The 25,111-nt window shown below is 41.4% G+C and overlaps 1 protein-coding gene across 2 annotated transcripts in view; it reads right to left on the bottom strand.

Moving 5' to 3' along the window:
• The window catches only part of COL4A3 (collagen type IV alpha 3 chain), a 137,355-nt gene that overhangs the window by 31,889 nt on the left and 80,355 nt on the right, over window positions 1-25,111 (bottom strand). For both annotated transcript variants that reach the window (XM_047721173.1, XM_047721172.1), the window contains 11 exons: window positions 24,648-24,692; window positions 23,554-23,607; window positions 23,139-23,180; window positions 14,572-14,656; window positions 13,253-13,288; window positions 10,819-10,983; window positions 8,207-8,299; window positions 7,443-7,538; window positions 3,197-3,267; window positions 2,230-2,412; window positions 143-311 (listed from right to left, as the gene is read on the bottom strand). In XM_047721173.1, the coding sequence (XP_047577129.1) occupies window positions 143-311; window positions 2,230-2,412; window positions 3,197-3,267; window positions 7,443-7,538; window positions 8,207-8,299; window positions 10,819-10,983; window positions 13,253-13,288; window positions 14,572-14,656; window positions 23,139-23,180; window positions 23,554-23,607; window positions 24,648-24,692 (1,039 nt within the window). The remainder of the gene's footprint in view (window positions 1-142; window positions 312-2,229; window positions 2,413-3,196; window positions 3,268-7,442; window positions 7,539-8,206; window positions 8,300-10,818; window positions 10,984-13,252; window positions 13,289-14,571; window positions 14,657-23,138; window positions 23,181-23,553; window positions 23,608-24,647; window positions 24,693-25,111) is intronic.

The raw sequence follows: 25,111 nt of genomic DNA, 5'->3' as shown, positions 1-25,111 counted from the left end.
GCTTGAAACTCTTGATCTCAGGGTCAGAAACTGATCAGAAGCAAGTTTCTATGCATTCATTAGTCTTGGGGAAGCTTCACTTGCTCTGGGAACTATGAGCCCACTCCATAGGAAAACAGGACTGGAAAGAAAACTAACCAACCGGCTTCTCCAGGTGGTCCAGGGGCTCCAGGAACTCCTTGGTTGCCCTTTGGACCAGGTTCTCCCCGTGGTCCATAGTTTGCTGGTCCAGGTGGTCCTGCAGGTCCTGGGGACCCAGGGATGCCAGGATCCCCCAGAGGACCCTGGTCCCCCTTCTCACCACTCAGGGCCTGTGACAATGGGAATATGTTTATAGTGCTTTAGTCCAGTATCTCCTTATGTGGGTTAACCTTACCGTGAATAGGAGGACCCGATAAGCAGCCAATGAGAAAATCTTGAATTACACAGCAGTTGGCATTTGAAGGGAATTATTACTAAACTCAGAGCATGGTCTGGTTTCTGCTGTTTTGTGCCCCTTGGATTTCAGCAACACTTCATGAACTTGGACATCTCTTGAGTCCCACTGAAGGCGTCCTCCAGCAGGATGTTATATGTATAATAGCCCCTAAAACTTTGTTCACATCAGCCATTGGTTCAAATAGCTTGAGAGCTGGAATTCATGGGAATAACATATTTCTGAACTAAAACCAGCACAGTAAACCTTTGTTTGCTCTTCACCAGCTATTTTCATCATAAAGGAGGTGAAGATACAGATAGACTGTATTTGTTTTGTTTTGTTTCTTATAAAATATCTTTTTGGTTTTTTTTTAAAGATTTTATTTATGTATTTGTCAGAGAGACAGAGAGAGCAGAAGCTGGGGGAACCGCCGGCAGAGGGAGAAGCAGACTTCCCACTGAGTGAGGAGCCTGATGTGGAACTCGATCCCAGGATTCTGGGATCATGGCCTGAGCTGAAGGCAGACGCTTAACCAACTGCACCACCCAGGCATCACATAAAATATCTTTTTGTAATTGCATAGGCTATAACTTTGGAAATGACTTGTATACTTCAAACAAGTCAAATGTGACACAATAATTGAGTTCCTCTTCCGCTCCGATATGGCCCCAAATAATAAATTTGACTTGATTTTTCATTGTTCAGTATCACTGGGTGACTAACTGATGTTTTGTTTTGTTTCCTTCTTCTGTAATGACAGGACATAAGATTCAACACATCACCTTCTTAATTTTTTTCTTTTCTTTACTTTTACTGGAACCAACAAGGTAATTAGTGAGATGCAAAGGGAAGCATCACGTGAACTCTTAATACTAGACCAAAGAATTCTAGACTCTGTCCCTCTGTCAGTGTAACTGCACTCACCCACTCCCAAACACACACATTGGGACATCCAGGCCCTTTGTCAGAGGAGAGTCTGAGAAACATTGAACCTGGAGCCGGTCTCAGCTAGAAAATGTTTTGTCGTCAAATAATGTTGGGAAGACTGTATACCACATCTATATCTTGGGGAGCCATACTTCATATTCTGATACTAAAGGGTCTGTAAACGAATCTTCAGATTTATTTGCCAAGTTTTCCTGTTCAGGGTGGGACTCTCTTAACTCTGTCTTAACTGGATAACTCTGATCAACCCTGGAAGAAAGTGGTATTTCCTGGAGCAGGCTGGGCAGCGTGCCTGGTAAACTTCCCACAGATATGCTGGGAGGAAGTGCTCATCCTCTGACCCCAGGACATTTTAAAATCAATCCTGGTAGGAATCTCTCACATGAACATGTGAGAGATTCTATCCCTATTCCATGAAAAGAGACAGAACCTACAGAAGCTTAGGTATTTTAAATGACCAAACATTTGATCTGTTTATTTGACAACTCTACTCCTAAATATTCTAGTCTTTAAGCATTTATTTTGACTTAAAAGAATGAAAACTGCCCCCAAAGTATTGACTAGAACTTTCCATTATTAATCATTTTCTGAACTCGTCTATAAACTCACTGGATACAGATGTGGGAATTGTAACTTGTGTAGAAGACAAGGGCATTATCAACGTGGAATTTTATTTGGGCTACAAGCACCACCGAGTCCCACCTATGTGTCAAATACTATGCATGTGTGCTGCTGTTATTACCAGTTGGAAGGACCCACTGTGCTGGGTGGCCAGCCGTTTTCTGAATGGAAATTGCCCAAAGTCGTCACTTCAGAGCATTTCAATTTCAGGGAAGGGAATTTGAAAAAAGTTACTCGATACCAACCGGTTCACCTTTGGGTCCTGGTGATCCTTTGATCCCGGGAGTTCCAGGAATTCCGTCCAAGCCCCTTCTTCCAGGATGCCCTCTGAGCCCAGGGTCCCCTGGGGCACCCACTTCTCCCTCAGGCTGCGACGCTTCACCTTTTTCTCCTTTAAGTCCTGGATCCCCCGGAGCACCCGGGAATCCCTAGGGCAGTACAGAAATCAGGCTGCATCGCATTTAGGTAAAGCTGTTCTCATACCAATCTTACAAAAAAAAATCAACTAGAATTTTTCAATTTTAATGAACATGGATTTTTTTTTTTTCAGACACTTTCTTTAGCCTACAAGTGTAATGTCAAGCTTTTTGGTTTTCTTTTCTATTTGCTTCCAACACTGGAAAAGAATACAGTCAGTAAATGTCAATGTAACACACAGTAATATTATTCAATATCATACAAACATCATCATAATTTAGATGACGTTAGAATGTTGGTAATTTTAATATGCATTATGGATAATTTATCTTTATATAACTTTCTGATTCACTGTAATAATCAGAATTTTAATTTGTGAAAGTTTATTTGGTATCATTTACATATCATAAGACGTATCTGTATATGAATACAATGATTTTTAGTAAATTTGTACACTTATGCCACAATCACCACAATCCAGAGTTAAAACATTTCCATCACTCCCCCAGGTTCCCTCAGATACACCTGCAGTCAGTGCCTGTTCTCAACCTCAGCCCCAGGCAACGACAGATCCGCCGTCTATCTCTGGACACAGCTTAAATGATTATAAATTCATTACTGATTCACTTATTCCTTCACACATCATTCATTCAATCATTTCATCAAGAATCTATCAAATGCTCTGATATTAAGTACCCTTTGCCAAGCGCCAAAACTATGTGTGGCTCAACTGTATTTCCTGAGTGTGCTGTTCACCCAAATTAATACTAAATCTTCCAACCCATGAAATCTTACTGGAGATCCTGGAAGACCCGCACTTCCCGGGGACCCTGGGCTTCCTTTAATGCCAGCTGCCCCTTGGCCTCCTGCAAAGCAGTAAATTATTAAATAGTCATTGAATGCCAGCTCCGAGTAGCCAGGGTAATGCAGTAAATGAAGAGAATAGGGTGTTTTCTTCTGAGGAAAAGAAAGACAATTTGTATCTTAAAACACAGAGTGCATGCTGGGTATTTACCCTAAAGATACAAACGTAGTGATCCGAAGGGGCACGTGCACCCGAATGTTTATAGCAGCAATGTCTACAATAGCCAAACTATGGAAAGAACCTAGATGTCCATCTACAGACGAATGGATAAAGAAGATGTGGTATATATACACAATGGAATACTATGCAGCCATCAAAAGAAATGAAATCTTGCCATTTGCGACGACGTGGATGGAACTAGAGGGTATCATGCTTAGCGAAATAAATCAATTGGAGAAAGACAACTATCATATGATCTCCCTGATATGAGGGAGAGGAGATGCAACATGGGGGGTTGAGGGGGTAGGAGAAGAGTAAATGAAACAAGATGGGATTGGGAGGGAGACAAACCATAAGTGACTCTTAATCTCACAAAACAAACTGAGGGTTGATGGGGGGAGGGGGTTGGGAGAGGGGGGTGGGATTATGGATATTGGGGAGGGTATGTGCTATGGTGAGTGCTGTGAAGTGTGTAAACCTGGTGATTCGCAGACCTGTACCCCTGGGGATAAAAATGTATGTTTATAAAGCTGTAAAAAAAAAGAAAAAAGAAAGGATGAATACCCAAGTTTTGTAGCAACATGGACGGGACTGGAAGAGATTATGCTGAGTAAAGTAAGTCGAGCAGAGAGAGTCAATTATCATGTGGTTTCACTTATTTGTGGAGCATAACAAATAGCATGGAGGACAAGGGGAGATGGAGAGGAGAAGGGAGTTGGGGGAAGTTGGGGGGGGAGGTGAACCATGAGAGACTGTGGACTCTGAAAAACGATCTGAGAATTTTGAAGGGGTGGGGGGTGGGAGGTTGGGGGCACCAGGTGGTGGGTATTGTAGAGGGCACGGATTGCACGGAGCACTGGGTGTGGTGCAAAAATAATGAATACTGTTATGCTGAAAAAATAAAAAAAAAATTAAAAAAAAAACACAGAGTGCAGGGAGAGAATGGGAGTACATAAGCGAATTAAGAGATGATGTAAAAAAAAAATTAAAAAAAATCTTAACTTCCTAATTCTTGTCTTTATAATTTTAAGGAGAAACATTTATTTGTTTTGATCATAAAAGCAACATAAGCACATTATAAAAAACAGATTTAGAAAGAAGAGAGTAAAAAAACATACACCTACCACCAGAGGACAATATTTGCTAAAATTTTCATGTATGTTATTCATAAAATTTTATATCCATAATGCACTGGACATATATATGGTATTTTGGAATCATCCATCAATAAATATCCATGTCAATAAATACATATTTATAGCTTCACTTAAATGGTTGCATAGCAGCATTTTGTGTGGGTCAGCCAACATTTATTCAGCTAACTGCTATTTGTAGAATTTAGATCGTTTTTCAACTTTAGCTGTAGTAAACAATGCTATGATAAATATCTCTAGGCATTCAGTGCTTCACACTTCTCCAATAAATTAAATTCCTAGAAGTGTAAGGGCAAGACAAAATTGACAAAAATTTTTCCAAGGCTTTGGATATTCATTGCCAAATTGCATTTTACTGTACAATTTTACACTTCCTATATGTATTTAAATATCTCTGTAAAGTTGATCCCTTTAGAGGGTCTTTTGGAAGGCTCTCAAGCCAATGTGTTAACAACTGTATATTCAGATTTTATTTTTTTGCAAGATTTGAGTCAGGATATATTTTATGATAGTCATCCAAACGGTTTTCCTGTTTATGTATCTTCTGTGAGCTACACCTGTAGTATGCCGAATGTAGAGAAACCAAGGAAAATATGACACCGCTAGGGGGTCATCAACAGTGAGCTGACCACCCTGGGCTAGAGGTCCCTCAAGGGGAATGTAGGGAAATGATGATTGCTTTCCTTCTATTCTTTCCCTCCCTCCATCTCTACACAGCTCCTTCCCTTCCTTTTAGGTTTTTGTTTTTGGTTGTTGTTGTTTTTTTAAGATTTTATTTATTTATTTGTCAGAGAGAGAGAGAGAGCACAAGCAGGAGCAGCAACAGGCAGAGCAGGCAGAGGGAGAAGCAGGATTCCCGTTGAGCAGGGAGCCCGATGCAGGACTCAATCCGAGGACCCTGGGATCACGACCCGAGCTGAAGGCAGACGCTTAATCGAATGAGCCACCCAGGCATCCCCTAGTTTTTGTTTTAATAGAACATTTCACCCAGAGCCTTAGGCCCTGCATAGGAGCCGCGTGAGGAATAATCCCCCCCCCTGCCCCAGCCCTTTGCCCCTTCTCTCCCTCCCCATCCTTCCCTCTCAGGCCCATCTCAGGGAGTTAGGGGGCAGAGATTACAGAGTAGGTAAGGCATTTATGAAGGAGCAGGAAGGATTTGTGGACGACAAAGGACTCTGGCTGAATGTGTGTCCTCTAGCGGTGAACACAGTGCCACATTTAGCATTTCTTCTTTGGACTGACACCCAACCTCCTCGAAGACCCTGTGCCAATGCCAGTATCGACTTGACAGCATTAACATACAAATACCTCTTATCTGTGTTGCCAGGTAGACCTTTGGATTAACCCGCTTCCAAAGGAAACCCCTGGCACAGCAGTGAAAGGTTGCCAGCCTAGAGAGCAAGGGTATGGCTCTGGAGGAGCATGTCTAGATTTGAGTACGGGCTTTAACACTTCTGAGCTGCCATCTTGTGTATCAGCTTCCACATCTGTCAAATGGGGTTAATGACAGCACTGACCTCTAGGGTGGATGGGAGGAATAAGGCACGAAGCGAGGTACATACGTTCCCTAGAACAGTGCCAAGCACACACGCGCTCTGTGACTTGAGCTCTTGTTGGTTAATGACAGATCATTGGGTGACAGTGTCTACAGACCAAGGTGGTCAAAGCAGAATCGAGACTGCAGGTGACATCACATGAGAGGCCCTGAGTAGCCAGGAGAGTGGCACAAGGGGCAGAGGAACCCAACTAATGAGACTTTCTCTACCTCAGAGTTTTGTCTACAGCCAGTTCTGTGACTGAGGAAGGGGGAGGACGGAGGGCAGCTGGGATGTGAATCCTAGAACCAACAGGTGGGGAGGAGGGTCCCAGTCTGTCATAAAGTTCGATGAGGGAAGTGACATGGGCTCTACTTAGGTCTCAGAATATTGGCCTCCGAGATGGGTTCTTCCCTCAAAAATGGAGTTAGTAGCAAATATTGAAAAAAATAAGATTTCAGATAAAAATCCTCATTTCTTTCTTCTTATGAAAAATTGGATGATTTATCAGGGCGCCTGGGTGGCTCAGTGGGTTAAAGCCTCTACCTTCGGCTCAGGTCATGATCCCAGGGTCCTGGGATCAAGCCCTGCATCAGGCTTCTATGCTCAGCAGGGAGCCTGCTTCCCCCTCCGCTCTCTCTGCCTGCTTCTCTGCCTACTTGCGATCTCTGTCATATAAAATAAATAAAAATCTTAAAAAAAAAAGAAAGAAAGAAAAATTGGATGATTTATCAACACAGGGCCTAAAATGCTGCAAAGTAACAATAGGCTGGAGCTGGTGTGGGATGGCCCCCTCAGATGTGCCTCCCAGTTTACCAGAGTCCTCACCCTGCTATCGCCCCCCTTGGTGTGCTGATTTATTGCACTGGTACCCTCCTGAAGAATGAAATAGTGCATCTGCCCTTAGCTCTACCAAAAGTGAGGACCTTAAAAAAACAGACTGAGGAGAGTTGTGTCTTTTAAGAAAAAAAAAAAAAAAAATGAGAGCGAGCTTATTTTTTTTAATGGAAGAAAAAAGTGGTGTGTGTGGGGGGCGGGGGATGGCTGCCTCACCCCTCCTAGTTCCTACCCCTGTAGGACTCCAGTCTATAACTCATGGGGAGCCCCATGGTTTGCTAGAATCAGCAGGTAAAATGGAACACAAGGATATGCCAGTTTTTGTGCTCTTTTGGCTTACTTGACAGAGTAAGTTGACAGAGTATATGTTTGAAAATCTCTAAGTTCATGCTAACCACATCATGACATCCAGACGTCTGGTACCTTTTTCACCACTCAGTGAACTGACCCTTTTGTACTTGAAAAAACCCTTGTGTGCAAAATGTCTATACCTGGGATTCCTTTTATGCCGTCCAACCCTGGCAGTCCTGGGAGGCCCGGGGGCCCGGGGATATAAGGACACTGTATGCACAAGAGGCCAGGTTCCCCTGCAATGAGAGCACGGGTATGTTACTTGTAAACCCACACAGAGTCTGCAGAAAGGACAGATGCTGTCCAACCACACAGTCATTTATTACATTAAAATTGGGGAGGGTAGTGGAAAATCATCAATGACATTGTGCTATTAATAAAAAAAACCATTCATCTTGGGGCACCTGGGTGACTCAGTCAGTTAAGCATCTGCCTCTGTCTCAGGTCAGGATCCTTAGATCCTAGGATCAAGCCCCATATTGCATTGGGTTCCCTGCTTGACGGGGAGCCTGCTTTTCCATCTCCTTCTGCCCCTTCCCCCTGCTCATGCTCTTGCTCTCTCTCTCTCTCAAATAAATAAAATCTTTAAAAAAGTATTCATGTATCATATCAGCTTACTTTATCCATCCGACCTTCTTAATATTCTTAGAGGAAATCCTGAATCAAGAATAAAATATCTACTCTCTCAGTACCTCTCTCTTTATTCTAGACATATCCCACAATTCATTGAATGGGTGCTAAATTGATTTGCAGATAAATGAATACTTTGAGGCAATTCTCTTGGAAAAGAAGCCATCCCTGACTATAGTTTGAGATGATTATTGTTTTGAGGGGCAGAAGCAGTGAAAGGAATGATGGTGAGAGTGGCTTGCTTCCATAGAGCAACACCATTGATGAAACCAACCTTTGGGACCATCAGCTCCTGGGATTCCTGGAAACCCTATAAGGCCTGGGAATCCACCACTTCCAGGTGGACCTTTGCGAAAAACGATGTCACCTGTAAAAAAAACACCAAAGCTAGGGTTTTGTTTGTGTGTTTTTTTTATTCAACTAGTAATTGTTTCCATAAGATATATTATTTTATATGCATTTCCCCCATATGTGTTTTGGAGGTTGCATCTTTTGAAGGTTATCTGCAATTGAAGATGAAGTGTTTTGACCAACTTTTCTTTTCTCATTACACACATTTGATTTTTTTTTTTTTTTTTAATTCTGGTGCAGTGATTCTTTGAAAGCTTGTTATCTGGTTAGTTCTCATCACAAAATCAACCCATGTTATTTTACTCAATTATTTCCAATTATTCCACGATTATCCTTTTAGAATGTTTAGGCAAAGGATCATATCTCATTCTTCTGTTATTTCAAGTACACTGAATCTCCCTGATATATTGGAGATGCTTAATATATACTCCAGGGAAACGTTCTAACAGAGTATCATCTGTTTTCTTTGCATTACTTGTTCACGTCAGTTGAGTTTGTCCTTTTTCAAGAAAGCTCTTCCCAGGTTTCCACATGTGTCAGCTACCATAATGTTACAACAAACAGCTAATGTTCTTAAACTCTTGTGTTCTATGACCAGATTTTTTAGTCTTGTCATTTCAAATCCAGGTTGAAGGCAATGCTGATAAAACTAAATATTTCAAAGCAATGCCTATAGAGGCTCCAAATTTCGGAGCAACAAGGTATCAATGGAGACATTTAATTGAGAAGGAACAGGGTATGGGTAATGTTGGCTTGACTCTGAAAGGAATGTGCGTTTTGTGATCCAGTTTTCTGTGTTTTTAAGATGACTGGATAGTTATCTTTAAACAGTAAAACATAATGGCAGTTTTATACTTAAGGTAGACATAAATGTATACTTCTATATTTATACGTTCATATTTATTGGCACATTTTCATAGTCATTTCATACTTAATTCAACAAATATTTGAGTACCTACAATGTTCCACATGCTGGGCTTAAAACAGCAAAGAAGACACAATCCCTGACCTCAAGAATTTTGAGTCTTAGAGGGGAAACTGATAAAGACAGGAAACCCGAAAAACTCTACTACCGGGATAAGCTTGAGTGTTATAGGATGTGGGCTCAGTGAAAACCTTCTGCAGGACTTGAACTTGAAGCTGCCACTGGATAGACAGACAGGTGTTGCTTAGGTAAGAGAAGATAGGAAACCAGGGCCATCTCTAAGGGGAGATATGCATGGTGTCTTGCAGAGGGAACTGCATTGCGACAGGCACGCAAGGTCCAGAGCCCAGCGACAGTACTCATTAGCTCCAAGAGCTACGCACCTCAGGCCCCTTGCCGATAAAATGACCCAACTAAGCCTACATCTGGAAAAACACTTGGAGGACTAGAAATTGTTAAAATCCCCGACACAGTGAAAAGTTTTAGTTAAGTTTTATTTTGCTTTGTTTCTCACATAGGTTCACACCATAGCTTGATAGCTTTTGTTCTTGGACATTTTATCATTTTGTTAATGGAATAATTTCTTAAACAGACATTGGCCTGAAGGGAAGCTTTTATTTTTTTAAATTTTTTTTTCAAATATTGCACAAAAAGCCAGACATTTAGCTGAATTATCTTACTAACACTAAGAGTTTTCCAGATTATTCTTCTGGATCTTTCAGGTTTATGATCACACTGTCTATAAATAATAAATCCCTGACACAACAGAAGATTCTTAAGGCTATTGGGGGGGGGGGTGAGTATAAAATACAAGCCCTCCCAGGCACCTTCCAGAGATGTTTAAGAGACAAAGAGTGGCTCATATGTTCTGAGGTTCTGTGTACCTGTCAGCCAGCAGAGAATGGTAAGTGGCTCTGTGGGGGTCTGGAAAGGAGAGGACAGCTCCAGGAATTTCCCATCCTCTAGGCTGCAGCTCAGTGGTCTCTGACCCACCTTATCTGGCAGCATTGTGCCCATGGCCCTGGTGCATTTCCAGCTCACATCTCCTTGCCTTGGGTTTGCCTGCTGATGCCAGGGCACAGGACACCCTGGGAGCCATGCTAACAGAGGCTGGAAGTATGTATGTGTGTGTGAGTTTGTGTGTGTGTGTCTGTGCGCACGCTTAGTCTGATCCTGTGAGATATATCTTCGACCCATGACTAATAGGAATTGGTGGATATATTCTTGCTTCTTGGTCCTCGTGACAGATTGTCCTGAAACAAAGTTGTAGCTTCTAGGAAGATATTCTCCAGGGACCAGACAAGCAGTTGCAAAATTGACCAAGGTCAACCTGAAAACCGTCCCTCCCTCTCTGCTTCACTGTCCCTTGTCCCTGCCTCCCACTCTGCCCTCCCGTGGGTGCTCAGGCTGAAGCTTTGCTGCACGAGCCAAGTCTTCATTCCGCCCAAGCTGCTTTCATAGATAGTTCATCAAATGAAACAGCAGCAGAAAGATGGCCCGTAAGATCCACACACACTGCTGGCCAAGCTGCAAGTAAGGTTCATTGCCACTGATTTGCACCCATCTGTTATTGGGCAGTGTACACAATAGGGACCCCGTTAGATATCTACCTGGTGGTCCTGGATATCCCGGCAACCCTATAGGTCCTGGCGAGCCAGGACAACCCGGGGACCCGGGAGGCCCCACTGCATTCTTTCCTGGGGGCCCTCGTTCCCCTTTACTTCCTTTCACGCCTGGAGGTCCAGGGGCTCCTCTGAGGCCAGGCCTTGATGACCCTTGGAGAACAGAATCATGTTAGTGCATTTTAAATGTTTTCCTGATTCATATATATTACTTTTTTAATTGCAAAAAGTAACGAATTCTTATTAACAAAAGTTACACAATTGAGAGGTATAGAAAGTGTATAAAACAAAAAGAGAGTATCTTCCTTCCTTCCTTCATCTGAGGTCTTGTTAAACTACCACGGCACAGCAAAATCCAGAAAGTTCCAGTCCCATGAGGTACGATAGGGACTTATTTAGTACAAGGGACTGAAAGAGAGTTAGCAAGATAGGGACTTATTTAGTAAAAGGGACTGAAACAGAGTTTCAGCTGCATTGTTGTCTTTTTTGTTTAAAAAAACCTCATGAGAAATTCTCCGATATGTGCTGCTTTGTAGAATTTTTCATTAGAGACTAGAAGATACCTACTTTTCAGTGTTCAAAATGAGAAAGAGAGACTGTCCTACTGGACTTCATTCCTGCCAATCATCTTAGTTATAAAATAGCGTGGTGGGGAGGCCAGCATCTCCTGGGAGAGAAGCCTTACCAGGTGGTACAAAGCCGTTTCATCTGTCTCTCTTATGGTGACAAAGATGTGAGGAGAGGGCCAGTCTGGAATCCCTGAGTTGCAAACAGTTTAACTATAAAGAAGAAAGACCTCACCACCAAAGGGCTGAGAACCGGCAGGGGTAATATCTGATTATTTCTAATTATTGAACAGGATTTTCCCTGTAAAAGCAAATCCCTCTGGCCTCTGTTTGAGAACTTTGTAATTTTTACTCACTGTCTTCCTAAAGAAGCCTATTCATTACTTGGGGGTTCTGGTGGAGAGCAGCTCTTCCCTAATCTTTAACCAGACCTCTAAAATATCCTTTTGTATTCCAACTTCAAGAGATACCCATTGTTAACAGTTTGCTGTATATTTTTCCATGCACATGCAAGTACACATAATACCCATTTATTTTTTTTTACAATGTGATTATAAAATACATACAGTTCTGCAATTGCCTAATTTCAATTCATTTTCAGAATTATGAAATAGTTTAAACATACCACAAGGCTTAAAGAAAAATGTAATCAACAGCAGGGCTCACTTATCAAATCTTTGCTATTCTTTTTAATCGTTTCCTTTTAAAAATGACACATGACAGCACTGTAGTTATAATTAAAGCCACTGAGGTTAATCCTTGATTAAATGTCTTTGATCCTAGTCTTCCTCTCTCAAAAGGCAACCACTCCAGTGAGTCATGGATGTTTTTATAAAACATAAACATGTAAAAGTTTAATCTATGGGGTGCCCGGGTGGCTGAATTGGTTAAGCCACCTACTCTTGGTGTCAGCTTAGGTCATGATACTGGGGTTGTGGGATCGAGCCCCATGTAGGGATCCACACTCAACAGGGAGTCTGCCTGAGACTCTTTCCTCTGCCCCCCTCGGCTTGTGCGAGCTCTCTCTCTCAAATAAATAAATAAATCTAAAAAAAGTGTAATCTACGTACTTACACAACACATGATACACTATGAAAACTGCCATTTTGAACCAAACTGATTACGATAAATTATTGTTTTCTACCTCTGTGCCTTTTCTGAGCTTCAAGGCTTCTGCAACTATACCAGTTATTACCTTACACTTAGTTAAAACCACTGGGAAGTCAAAGAGCGTCTCTAAGTGACTTTGTGTCAGCTTCCACTCCCTTTTCTGCTATGAGTTACAAACTTAACAATAAGGAAGCTAGGAACGCTTTTAGATCAATTAATGAAGCATTTGTCTCCTATAAGCAATGCAGACATGAGTTTGCTTTTTTAAAAATTATTTATTTATTTATTTTTTAAAGATTTTATTTATTTATTTGACAGACAGAGATCACAAGTAGGCAGAGAGGCAGGCAGAGAGAGGAGGAAGCAGGCTCCCTGCTGAGCAGAGAGCCCGACGTGGGGCTCGATCCCAGGACCCTGGGATCATGACCTGAGCCGAAGGCAGAGGCTTTAACCCACTGAGCCACCCAGGTGCCCCTCCTTTTTTTTTTTTTTTAAAGATTTATTATATATTTACTGGAGAGAGAGAGAGAGAGAGCGAGCATGAGTGGGGGGAGGAGGAGAGGGAGAGGAAGAAGCAGGCTCCCTGCTGAGCAGAGAGCCTGATGTGGGGGTCCATCTCAGGACCTTGAGATCACTACCCGAGCCAAAGGCAGATGCTTAACCGACTGAGCCACCCAGGTGTTCCTCGCCCCATGATTTTCCTTTTAAGACCATTTCTATTGGTGCCCCAAGAAACACGTACATACCAGCAATTCCAGGAACCCCAGGAGAGCCACGGGGACCTGCAAATCCATAACAGTAATTACTTAAGCATAAGGACGTACATACATCCCTCCCCCCCATTTTTGAAATCTTGGGTGACCATATTATCGTCATAATATATAATAACATTATAATTATATAATATTTATTTATATAATAAATATTATAATATATAATAAATATTTTCATACTTTTTCTTCCACTTTCACATAGATAACTATTAGAAAGCTTCACTTGTTTGGTCAAACCACAGAGAAGAAATTAGTCTGAGATGCTTAGCACTCAGAAGTGGATCATCCCACCTTCCCACCTTCAAACAATTCAGCGGACATCTACTAGGAGCCTGCTCTGTGTTTGACCCTTGGTGGGATGGTGCAGATGGGAGAACGGTGAACAGCTAGAACTGTCAGGGTCCTGTGGTTTGGCCTGGTGTTGCATCTCAGGTCACTTCCAACTGTGACAGTGCAACAGGATTCCAATTCTCTGATACTTGTGAGTGACTTAGAGTGAACATACCAGATTTAAAAAAAAAAAAAATCTATGTTCGTGTCTGTACTTCTCTGTCCATTTATTTAAGAACCCTGGGAACTTCTCCTCTTTTAAGTGAAATTCTCCTTTGAAATCTTATTTGTATCAATAATTGGTCTTAGTTCGGTGGTTCTTGGTCCTGCCTGCATACTAAAATCATCTAGAGAGTTTTTATAATCTACCAGTGCTCAGGGCCCCCCTCTAGACAGTTATGTCAGAATCTCAGGGATGGGACTTTGGCATGTCATTATTTAGAACTTCCCAGGGATGCTGATGTGTGGCCACAGAGGAGAACTCTTGGCCCACCTTCTAATCTATCCAATGGGACGGCATCTGAGTAAATGTGACTCTGCTTCATGGTGCCAGGAGTCAGAAAACCCAGGGTTCAGGCCCCTCTCATCACTATTGTGTGGGTTTGCTCAAATTACAGTTTTTCAGGGTCCCCATTTTTTCTTTTATACCCCACTGAGATTGCTGATTCTTCCCATTCCCTCCTCCTGCCCTCTGGCCACATTTGTGTTTTCTTGTCAGACTTGAACTTGATGCTTTCACACACAAAGGGAGTTTAATTACCTTCTGTGGTAGAGCACCTATGAAATTTTCATATAAAAGTATGAAAATTAGGACACACCAATACTGCCACCCGTGAAAACTGGGAGACTTCCTTGTTGCCCCCATGCAAATTCTAGGTCTATAAGCACATTTGCTATATGTTGCCTGGAAAGAAACACATGGAAATGGTCATCAAATGCTTTAGGAAGAAATTTATTCTCACCTTGTGGGCCACGAGCTCCTTTAGGGCCTGGTGGGCCTGGAAGTCCTTCATCTCCTTTTTCCTGGTATGCATCATAATATTCTGTCTTAAAGGAAAAAGAAACAAATAGAGAGACAGGATAGCTATTTATGGTGGGCTCACCAAACACAATACCTCAATGTCCCCCCTCACACAAGAAATGGTATTTTCCTGAATTTGTAAGTTTATGTGTTAGCAAGAATAAAGTCATATATACATGATGGATAAATTTAAAGATCAAAGTTGATGATTCTGGTATCATGATATCATATATTTCATGGGCTTTCAGTGAGAAATGTATTTTATGATGGGAATGAGCCAGTTCACACCCTCACAGTTCCATATGTATATATCTATATCCATATCGAGATATGTGGGATATGTATACAGAAATTAAAGTTTCACAGGCAGTGACTCACCATTTTGACACAACAACTCTTGATTTTTTTTTATTATATTCTATTTCACTTTTTAAAAATGCTTGTCCTCATGGACTAACTTTATTTCAGAGTATGTTGGGACCCACCCATCAAAAAATACTCCATTTTGATTATTTCTTTAAATTTAAGGATACTGCTGATTTGCAATAATAAGGAGGGTTATCATTTCTAACATGTTGGGTGGACCTACTGCTGGTCTCCTACACTGTCTGGTTCCTAAGTAGAACTTCCAAGGAAGATATTAGAAGTGCTGAGTTATATAGAATGGAAACACACACAGCAAGCTAGGAATGCCAAGAATTTCTCTCACATGCAACTGGCAAGTCAATTTCACTTAGAATTTAGTACATTTATCTTGAAGGAAAGAAAATGAACATAAAAGTTTTGGTGTTGTTTTCTCATATGCCGCATAGGACCAGTTTGTTTGGCGTGTTTAAAAAAGAGGTAACGGGGGGAGGAGTCAAGATGGCGGAGAAGTAGCAGGCTGAGACTACTTCAGGTAGCGGGAGATCAGCTAAATAGCTTATCTAAAGATTGCAAACACCTACAAATCCAACGGGAGATTGAAGAGAAGAAGAACAGCAATTCTAGAAACAGAAAATCAACCACTATCTGAAAGGTAGGACTGGCGGAGAAGTGAATCCAAAGCGACGGGAAGATAGACCGCGGGGGGAGGGGCCGGCTCCCGGTGAGCGGCGGAGCAACGGAGCACAAAATCAGGACTTTTAAAAGTCTGTTCCGCTGAGGGACATCGCTCCAGAGGCTTAACTGGGGTGAAGCCCAGGCGGGGTCAGTGCAGCCTCGGGTCCCACAGGGTCACAGAAGGATCGGGGGTGTCTGAGTGTCGCAGAGCTTACCGGTATTAGAACAGGGAAGCCGGCTACAGAGACAGAGCCGAGGAGTGAGCTCTAAGCTCGGGGTTACCTTGAACCGGTCGCAGGCTCGGTCAGCTCAGAGCGCGGCCGGAGGCCAGGGTGACGGGAGTCATTGGGTGCTGTTCTCTGAGGGCGCACTGAGGAGTGGGGCCCCGGGCTCTCGGCTCCTCCGGGCCGGAAACCGGGAGGCCCCCATCTTCATTCCCGTCCTCCGGAACTCTACGGAAAGCGCTCAGGGAACAAAAGCTCCCGAAAGCAAACCCGAGCGGATTACTTAGCCCGGCCCCGGGTAAGGGCGGTGCAACTCCGCCTGGGGCAAAGACGCTTGAGAATCACTACAACAGGCCCCTCCCCCAGAAGATCAACGGGAAACCCAGCCAGGACCAAGTTCACCTACCAAGGAGTGTAGTTTCAATACCAAGGAGAGTGGCGGAATTCCAGAGGAGAAGAAAGCAAAGCATGGAACTCATGGCTTTCTCCCCATGATTCTTTAGCCTTGCAGTTAATTTAATTTTTTTTTCTTTTTCAATTTTTTTCTCTTCTTCTGCTAAATTTTTTTAACTTTTACCGTTTTCTTTTTTAACGTTTTTTAAATAGTTTATCTTATATATATATATATTTTTTTCCTTTTTATATTTTTTATCGGCTTTCTTTTTTTAATAGTTTCTTTTTTTTTTTTTCTGAACCCCTTTTTATCCCCTTTCTCCCCCCTCATGATTTGGGATCTCTTCTGATTTGGCTAAAGCATATTTTCCTGGGGTTGTTGCCACCCTTTTAGTATTTTACTTGCTCCTTCATATACTCTTATCTGGACAAAATGACAAGGCTGAAAAATTCACAACAAAAAAAAGAACAAGAAGCAGTACCAAAGGCTAGGGACCTAATCAATACAGACATTGGTAATATGTCAGATATAGAGTTCAGAATGATGATTCTCAAGGTTCTAGCCGGGCTTGAAAAAGGCATGGAAGATATTAAAGCAACCCTCTCGGGAGATATAAAAGCCCTTTCTGGAGAAATAAAAGAACTAAAATCTAACCAAGTTGAAATAAAAAAAGCTATTAATGAGGTGCAATCAAAAATGGAGGCTCTCACTGCTAGGATAAATGAGGCAGAAGAAAGAATTAGCGATATAGAAGACCAAATGACAGAGAATAAAGAAGCTGAGCAAAAGAGGGACAAACAGCTACTGGACCACGAGGGGAGAATTCGAGAGATAAGTGACACCATAAGACGAAACATTAGAATAATTGGGATTCCAGAAGAAGAGGAAACAGAGAGGGGAGCAGAAGGTATATTGGAGAGAATTATTGGAGAGAATTTCCCCAATATGGCAAAGGGAACAAGCATCAAAATCTAGGAGGTTCAGAGAACACCCCTCAAAATCAATAAGAATAGGTCCACACCCCGTCACCTAATAGTAAAATTTACAAGTCTTAGTGACAAAGAAAAGATCCTGAAAGCAGCCTGGGAAAAGAAGTCTGTAACGTACAATGGTAAAAATATTAGATTGGCAGCAGACTTATCCACAGAGACCTGGCAGGCCAGAAAGAGCTGGCATGATATATTCAGAGTACTAAATGAGAAAAACGTGCAGCCAAGAATACTATATCCAGCTAGGCTATCATTGAAAATAGAAGGAGAGATTAAAAGCTTCCAGGACAAACAAAAACTGAAAGAATTTGCAAATACCAAACCAGCTCTACAGGAAATATTGAAAGGGGTCCTCTAAGCAAAGAGAGACCCTAAAAGTAGTAGATCAGAAAGAAACAGAGACAATATACAATAACAGTCACCTTACAGGCAATACAATGGCACTAAATTCATATCTCTCAATACTTACCCTGAATGTTAATGGGCTAAATGCCCCAATCAAAAGACACAGGGTATCAGAATGGATAAAAAAACAAAACCCATCTATATGTTGCCTACAAGAAACTCATCTTAAACCCGAAGACACCTCCAGGTTTAAAGTGAGGGGGTGGAAAAGAATTTACCATGCTAATGGACATGAGAAGAAAGCAGGAGTGGCAATCCTTATATCAGATCAATTAGATTTTAAGCCAAAGACTATAATAAGAGATGAGGAAGGACACTATATCATACTCAAAGGAACTGTCCAACAAGAAGATCTAACAATTTTAAATATCTATGCCCCTAACGTGGGAGCAGCCAACTATATAAACCAATTAATAACAAAATCAAAGAAACACATCGACAAGAATACAATAATAGTAGGGGATTTTAACACTCCTCTCACTGAAATGGACCGATCATCCAAGCAAAAGATCAACAAGGAAATAAAGGCCTTAAATGACACACTGGACCAGATGGACATCACAGATATATTCAGAACATTTCATCCCAAAGCAACAGAATACACATTCTTCTCTAGTGCACATGGAACATTCTCCAGAATAGATCACATTCTTGGTCCTAAATCAAGTCTCAACCGGTATCAAAAGATTGGGATCATTCCCTGCATATTTTCAGACCACAATGCTCTAAAGCTAGATCTCAATAACAAGAGAAAATTTGGAAAGAACCCAAATACATGGAGACTAAACAGCATCCTTCTAAAGAATGAATGGGTCAACCAGGAAATTAAAGAAGAATTGAAAAAAATCATGGAAACAAATGATAATGAAAACACAACGGTTCAGAATCTGTGGGACACAACAAAGGCAGTCCTGAGAGGAAAATATATAGTGGTACAAGCCTTTCTCAAGAAACAAGAAAGGTCTCAGGTACACAACCTAACCCTACACCTAAAGGAGCTGGAGAAAGAACAAGAAAGAAACCCTAAACCCAGCAGGAGAAGAGAAATCATAAAGATCAGAGCAGAAATCAATGAAATAGAAACCAAAAAAACAATAGAACAAATCAACGAAACTAGGAGCTGGTTCTTTGAAAGAATTAATAAGATTGATAAACCCCTGGCCAGACTTATCAAAAAGAAAAGAGAAAGGACCCAAATAAATAAAATCATGAATGAAAGAGGAGAGATCACAACGAACACCAAAGAAATACAGAGAATTATAAGAACATACTATGAGCAACTCTACGCCAACAAATTTGACAATCTGGAAGAAATGGATGCATTCCTAGAGACCTATAAACTACCACAACTGAACCAGGAAGAAATAGAAAGCCTGAACAGACCCATAACCAGTAAGGAGATTGAAACAGTCATCAAAAATCTCCAAACAAACAAAAGCCCAGGGCAGACGGCTTCCCGGGGGAATTCTACCAAACATTTAAAGAAGAACTAATGCCTATTCTCCTGAAACTGTTCCAAAAAATAGAAATAGAAGGAAAACTTCCAAACTCATTTTATGAGGCCAGCATCACCTTGATCCCAAAACCAGACAAGGATCCCATCAAAAAAGAGAACTACAGACCAATATCCTTGATGAACACAGATGCAAAAATTCTCGCCAAAATACTAGCCAATAGGATTCAACAGTACATTAAAAGGATTATTCACCACGACCAAGTGGGATTTATTCCAGGGCTGCAAGGTTGGTTCAACATCCGCAAATCAATGTGATACAACACATTAATAAGAGAAAGAACAAGAATCATATGATACTCTCCATAGATGCTGAAAAAGCATTTGACAAAGTACAGCATCCCTTCCTGATCAAAACTCTTCAAAGTGTAGGGATAGACGGCACATACCTCAATATTATCAAAGCCATTTATGAAAAACCCACCGCAAATATCATTCTCAATGGAGAAAAACTGAAAGCTTTTCCTCTAAGGTCAGGAACACAACAGGGATGTCCGTTATCACCACTGCTATTCAACATAGTACTAGAAGTCCTAGCCTCAGCAATCAGACAACAAAAGGAAATTAAAGGCATCCAAATCGGCAAAGAAGAAGTCAAACTATCCCTCTTCGCAGATGATATGATACTATATGTGGAAAACCCAAAAGACTCCACTCCAAAACTGCTTGAACTTGTACAGGAATTCAGTAAAGTGTCAGGATATAAAATCAATGCACAGAAATCAGTTGCATTACTCTACACCAACAACAAGACAGAAGACAGAGAAATTAAGGAGTCCATCCCATTTACAATTGCACCCAAAACTATAAGATACCTAGGAATAAACCTAACCAAAGAGACTAAGAATCTATACACAGAAAACTATAAAGTACTCATGAAAGAAATTGAGGAAGACACAAAGAAATGGAAAAATGTTCCATGCTCCTGGATCGGAAGAATAAATATTGTGAAAATGTCTATGCTACCTAAAGCAATCTACACATTTAATGCAATTCCTATCAAAGTACCATCCATTTTTTTCAAAGAAATGGAACAAATAATCCTAAAATTTATATGGAACCAGAAAAGACCTCGAATAGCCAAAGAATATTGAAAAAGAAAGCCAAAGTTGGTGGCATCACAATTCCGGACTTCAAGCTCTATTACAAAGCTGTCATCATCCAGACAGCATGGTACTGGCACAAAAACGGACACATAGATCAATGGAACAGAATAGAGAGCCCAGAAATAGACCCTCAACTCTATGGTCAACTCATCTTCGACAAAGCAGGAAAGAATGTCCAATGGAACAAAGACAGCCTCTTCAATAAATGGTGTTGGGAAAATTGGACAGCCACATGCAGAAAAATGAAATTGGATCATTTCCTTACACCACACACGAAAATAGACTCAAAATGGATGAAGGATCTCAATGTGAGAAAGGAATTCATCAAAATCCTTGAGGAGAACACAGGCAGCAACCTCTTCGACCTCAGCCGCAGCAACATCTTCCTAGGAACTTCGCCAAAGGCAAGGGAAGCAAGGGCAAAAATGAACTATTGGGATTTTATCAAGATCAAAAGCTTTTGCACAGCAAAGGAAACAGTTAATAAAACCAAAAGACACTGACAGAATGGGAGAAGATATTTGCAAATGACATATCAGATAAAGGGCTAGTGTCCAAAATCTATAAAGAACTTAGCAAACTCAACACCCAAAGAACAAATAATCCAATCAAGAAATGGGCAGAGGACATGAACAGACATTTCTGTAAAGACGACATCCAGATGGCCAACAGACACATGAAAAAGTGCTCCATATCACTCGGCATCAGGGAAATACAAATCAAAACCACAATGAGATATCACCTCACACCAGTCAGAATGGCTAAAATTAACAAGTCAGGAAATGACAGATGCTGGCGAGGATGCGGAGAAAGGGGAACCCTCCTACACTGTTGGTGGGAATGCAAGCTGGTGCAACCACTCTGGAAAACAGCATGGAGGTTCCTCAAAATGTTGAAAATAGAACTTCCTCATGACCCAGCAATTGCACTGCTGGGTATTTACCCTAAAGATACAAACGTAGTGATCCGAAGGGACATGTGTACCCGAATGTTTATAGCAGCAATGTCCACAATAGCCAAACTATGGAAAGAACCTAGATGTCCATCAACAGACGAATGGATAAAGAAGATGTGGTATATATACACAATGGAATACTATGCAGCCATCAAAAGAAATGAAATCTTGCCATTTGCGACGACGTGGATGGAACTAGAGGGTATCATGCTTAGCGAAATAAGTCAATCGGAGAAAGACAACTATCATATCTCCCTGATATGAGGGAGAGGAGATGCAACATGGGGGGTTAAGTGGGTAGGAGAAGAATAAATGTAACAAGATAGGATTGGGAGGGAGACAAACCATAAGTGACTTTTAATCTCACAAAACAAACTGAGGGTTGATGGGGGGAGGGGAGTTGGGAGAGGGGGGGTGGGGTTATGGATATTGGGGAGGGTATGTGCTATGGTGAGTGCTGTGAAGTGTGTAAACCTGGCGATTCGCAGACCTGTACCCCTGGGGATAAAAATATATGTTTATAAAAAATAAAATTAAAAAAAAAAAAAAGAAACACTGAAGGAAGTGAGTCTTTCAGGCTGAAATGAAAAGACACTAGACAGTAACTTGAATAAAGAGCACTGGTAAAGACAAAAAAAATGTAACAAAAGTATTGTGGTTAATCAACTATGCATAAAATCACAAAAATAATTTATAATAGTAACAGTAATGATCATGTCAATAATCATCACAAAACCTATAATGACATACGTGCCCCTGCCAACTGCTGGCTAAGTGTTTTCACAAAATGACCCATTTCTTCTTCCCCACAACACCATGAAAGTATTCTGGAACTACTTGCATCTGAATCATTGGTGTGTGCGAAGATGTGAATTTCCAGGACGTTCCTCCAGTTACTGAGTTAAATTGCTTAGCCAAAGGGGTCTGAGAACTGCATTAGTAACAGAACCCCCCGCCCCGACCCCATAACTCTTTTACCATCATGGACCTTTCTGTACAACTGGCTTAATCACAAATACCAGCTCTGTTCAGCACACTGAACGTGAGAACTACTGTCTTTTTAAATTTTTTTTAAGTTTATTTTTTTAAGTGAGGGGACAGGGGAGGGGCTGAGAGAGAGGGAGACAGTGTCTTAAGCAGACTCTGAGCTCAGCACAGAGACTGACTGGGGGTCAATCTCATGACCCTGAGGTCTTGATCTGAGCTGAAACCAAGATTCTGACCAACTGCACCACCCAGGTGCCCTGAGAACTACTGTCTTCTAAAGGCAGGAGAGAAGGGGATACCAGAATTCAGAGCTTGGGTCCCTTCTACTCATCTCCTTAAGCTATAGAGTCACAAAACAGAGAATATGACGGCTCGGTAGTGGAGCTGATGGACATCACACCCATGTCCGTGCCAGAAAGAAGAGACTTCCTGCGGAGTTGGAGTTTGGGCAGGGGGCGATCACTGGTCTTCGCTGGCCCTGGTTGAGTTTCTGCTGCGTGGAAATGCAGGTTGTCATACCTGTGCCCAGCTGCGGTGGGGGGAGTGGACTCATTCTCCCCTGGTTCCCCAGTTGGCCTCCAGTGCATCCCTTCTACTCTGCTCAAGGGCACAAATCACCTTGGCCATGTCTGATTGGACGTAAGATTTCTTCTTTGCCACTGACCAGGGTGGGCATTTCATGCCTTCCAGAGACCAGATAGGACCAAATAGAAATATTTGTCCATTGTCAAATGGACAAATAATGACAATAGCTATTTTCTTCTTCAGTTTGATAAAAAAGTGAATACCATAATCTCTATCTTAAGTTAATGAGCGACATTGATTCAAAATTTCCTTGATATTTTGAAGGACTTGATCAAATAGGACATGGATACTGTCTTTAGTTACACTTACTGGACCACGAAATCCTGGAGGGCCAATGTCCCCTTTCCACCCCTGTATTGAAAGACAGTTACAAATTATGAGTACATTAACCCAAAGTATTTATTTATTTGGTATGCTTAAAAAGCAAAATGCAGTTAAACAATAAATCAATGCTAAAAGTTATGTTATTTCCATGTCGTGTACAAATCTCACTGATCACAATGCCAGTCAGCTTCTACCACACAGAGCAGGTTTTATATCTTTCTCACAAAACTGCCCTTTAGGGGTCTATGTAAACTTGTCACACCTCTCTTTTCCTCTTAATAAACATACTAAGGTATTTTAATTGCAATCCTTGTACCTATTTTCAGGGCATGGTTGGGAAAGTGTGGACAAAACCAAGCAGTTAAAAAGCCTAAGGATGGGATGTTAGAGAGGGGATCACCTTAATGCCGTCTTCACCCTGTAACCCAGGGAAGCCCCTGTTGCCTTTGGCTCCCTGTGGAAAAGGACAAAGAGAATGGGTCAGAAGACATACAAGTCATTTTCTTCTGTGGGAAGCAGGAAGAGTTGGAACTCTTTTTATTTATTTATTTATTTTTATTTTATTTTATTTTTTATTTATTTTTTTTTAAGATTTTATTTATTTATTTGAGAGAGAGACAGTGAGAGAGAGCATGAGCGAGGAGAAGGTCACAGAGAGAAGCAGACTCCCCGTGGAGCCGGGAGCCCGATGCGGGACTCGATCCCGGGACTCCAGGATCATGACCTGAGCCGAAGGCAGTCGTCCAACCAACTGAGCCACCCAGGCGTCCCTATTTTTTTATTTATTTATTTATTTATTTATTTTTTATTATTTTATTTTATTTTATTTTATTTATTTATTTTTATTATTTATTTATTTTTTTTAAAGATTCCATTTATTTATTTGACAGAGAGAGATCACAAGTAGGTAGAGAGGCAGGCAGAGAGAGAGGGAGAAGCAGGCTCCCCGCTGAGCAGAGAGCCCAATATGGGGCTCGATCCCAGGACCCTGGGATCATGACCAGATCCGAAGGCAGAGGCTTTAACCCACTGAGCCACCCAGGTGCCCCTGGAGCTCTTTTAAAAAAAAAAAAAAATTATTTATTTATTTTAGAGAGGGCAAGAGAGAGAGTGAGCAGCTACACACCCATGAGTAGGGGAGAGGCAGAGTGAGAGGGAGAGAGAGAATCTTTAAGCAGATTCCCCACTGAGCATGAAGCCCAACTTGGGGCTCAATCCCATGACCCGAGATCAAGGCCTGAGCCAAAATCAAGAGTCAGATGCTTAACCGACTGAGCCACCCAGGTACCCTGGAACTCCTTTTTGAAAAGAAAAAATAAGGTGTGCTCTGATGATCTCTCTTTACGGTGAGGATGTAACACTTCGATTCTCAAATACAGGTTTAAAAATCTATATGCTTTTGCTAACTTAATAACTATTAGTAATTCCCCAAATCCTTCTTTATCTAATGGGACTGGCATTTCAACAACATCAATGGGCCACACATGTCTTTACCTCAGTGCCGGGGAAACCAGGGGCACCATCTTTGCCAGGTTTTCCCTAAAACAAAAAACAAAGCAAAAACACATAATTTAATAAATATGGATAACTTTAATAAATATGGAAAATGTAAATAATAAATGATCATCTCCTCTTGACCTCGGGCAAGAGTGTGTGACTAAAACTTCCCACCCATCTGTTAGAAGGAAAAACCATTAATCACAGAGCACACATGACCTTCTCTTGCTGGGGAAGGCAGAAGCCAGTCAGAATAGAAAATTAGGGAAGACCAACGGAAGAAAAGTTGGGAATTAAGATTAGCTGAGCTTAAACGAGTTTGATACTGCCCATCCCAGCTTGGAAGAAAAATTGAAAAAGCAGAGAAATGGACAAAAAGACCTAGAAAGAGTTCACTGTCAAATTATTTATTTGAAATGTTGGCAATTCCCTGATCCGCCCACATGCCGATATTTGAACAC

The sequence above is a fragment of the Lutra lutra genome, chromosome 3, assembly GCF_902655055.1.
Source record: "Lutra lutra chromosome 3, mLutLut1.2, whole genome shotgun sequence".
NCBI lineage: Eukaryota > Metazoa > Chordata > Mammalia > Carnivora > Mustelidae > Lutra > Lutra lutra.
The sequence above is the reverse complement of the archived record's forward strand: the minus strand, read 5'-3'. Positions and strand labels throughout refer to the sequence as shown.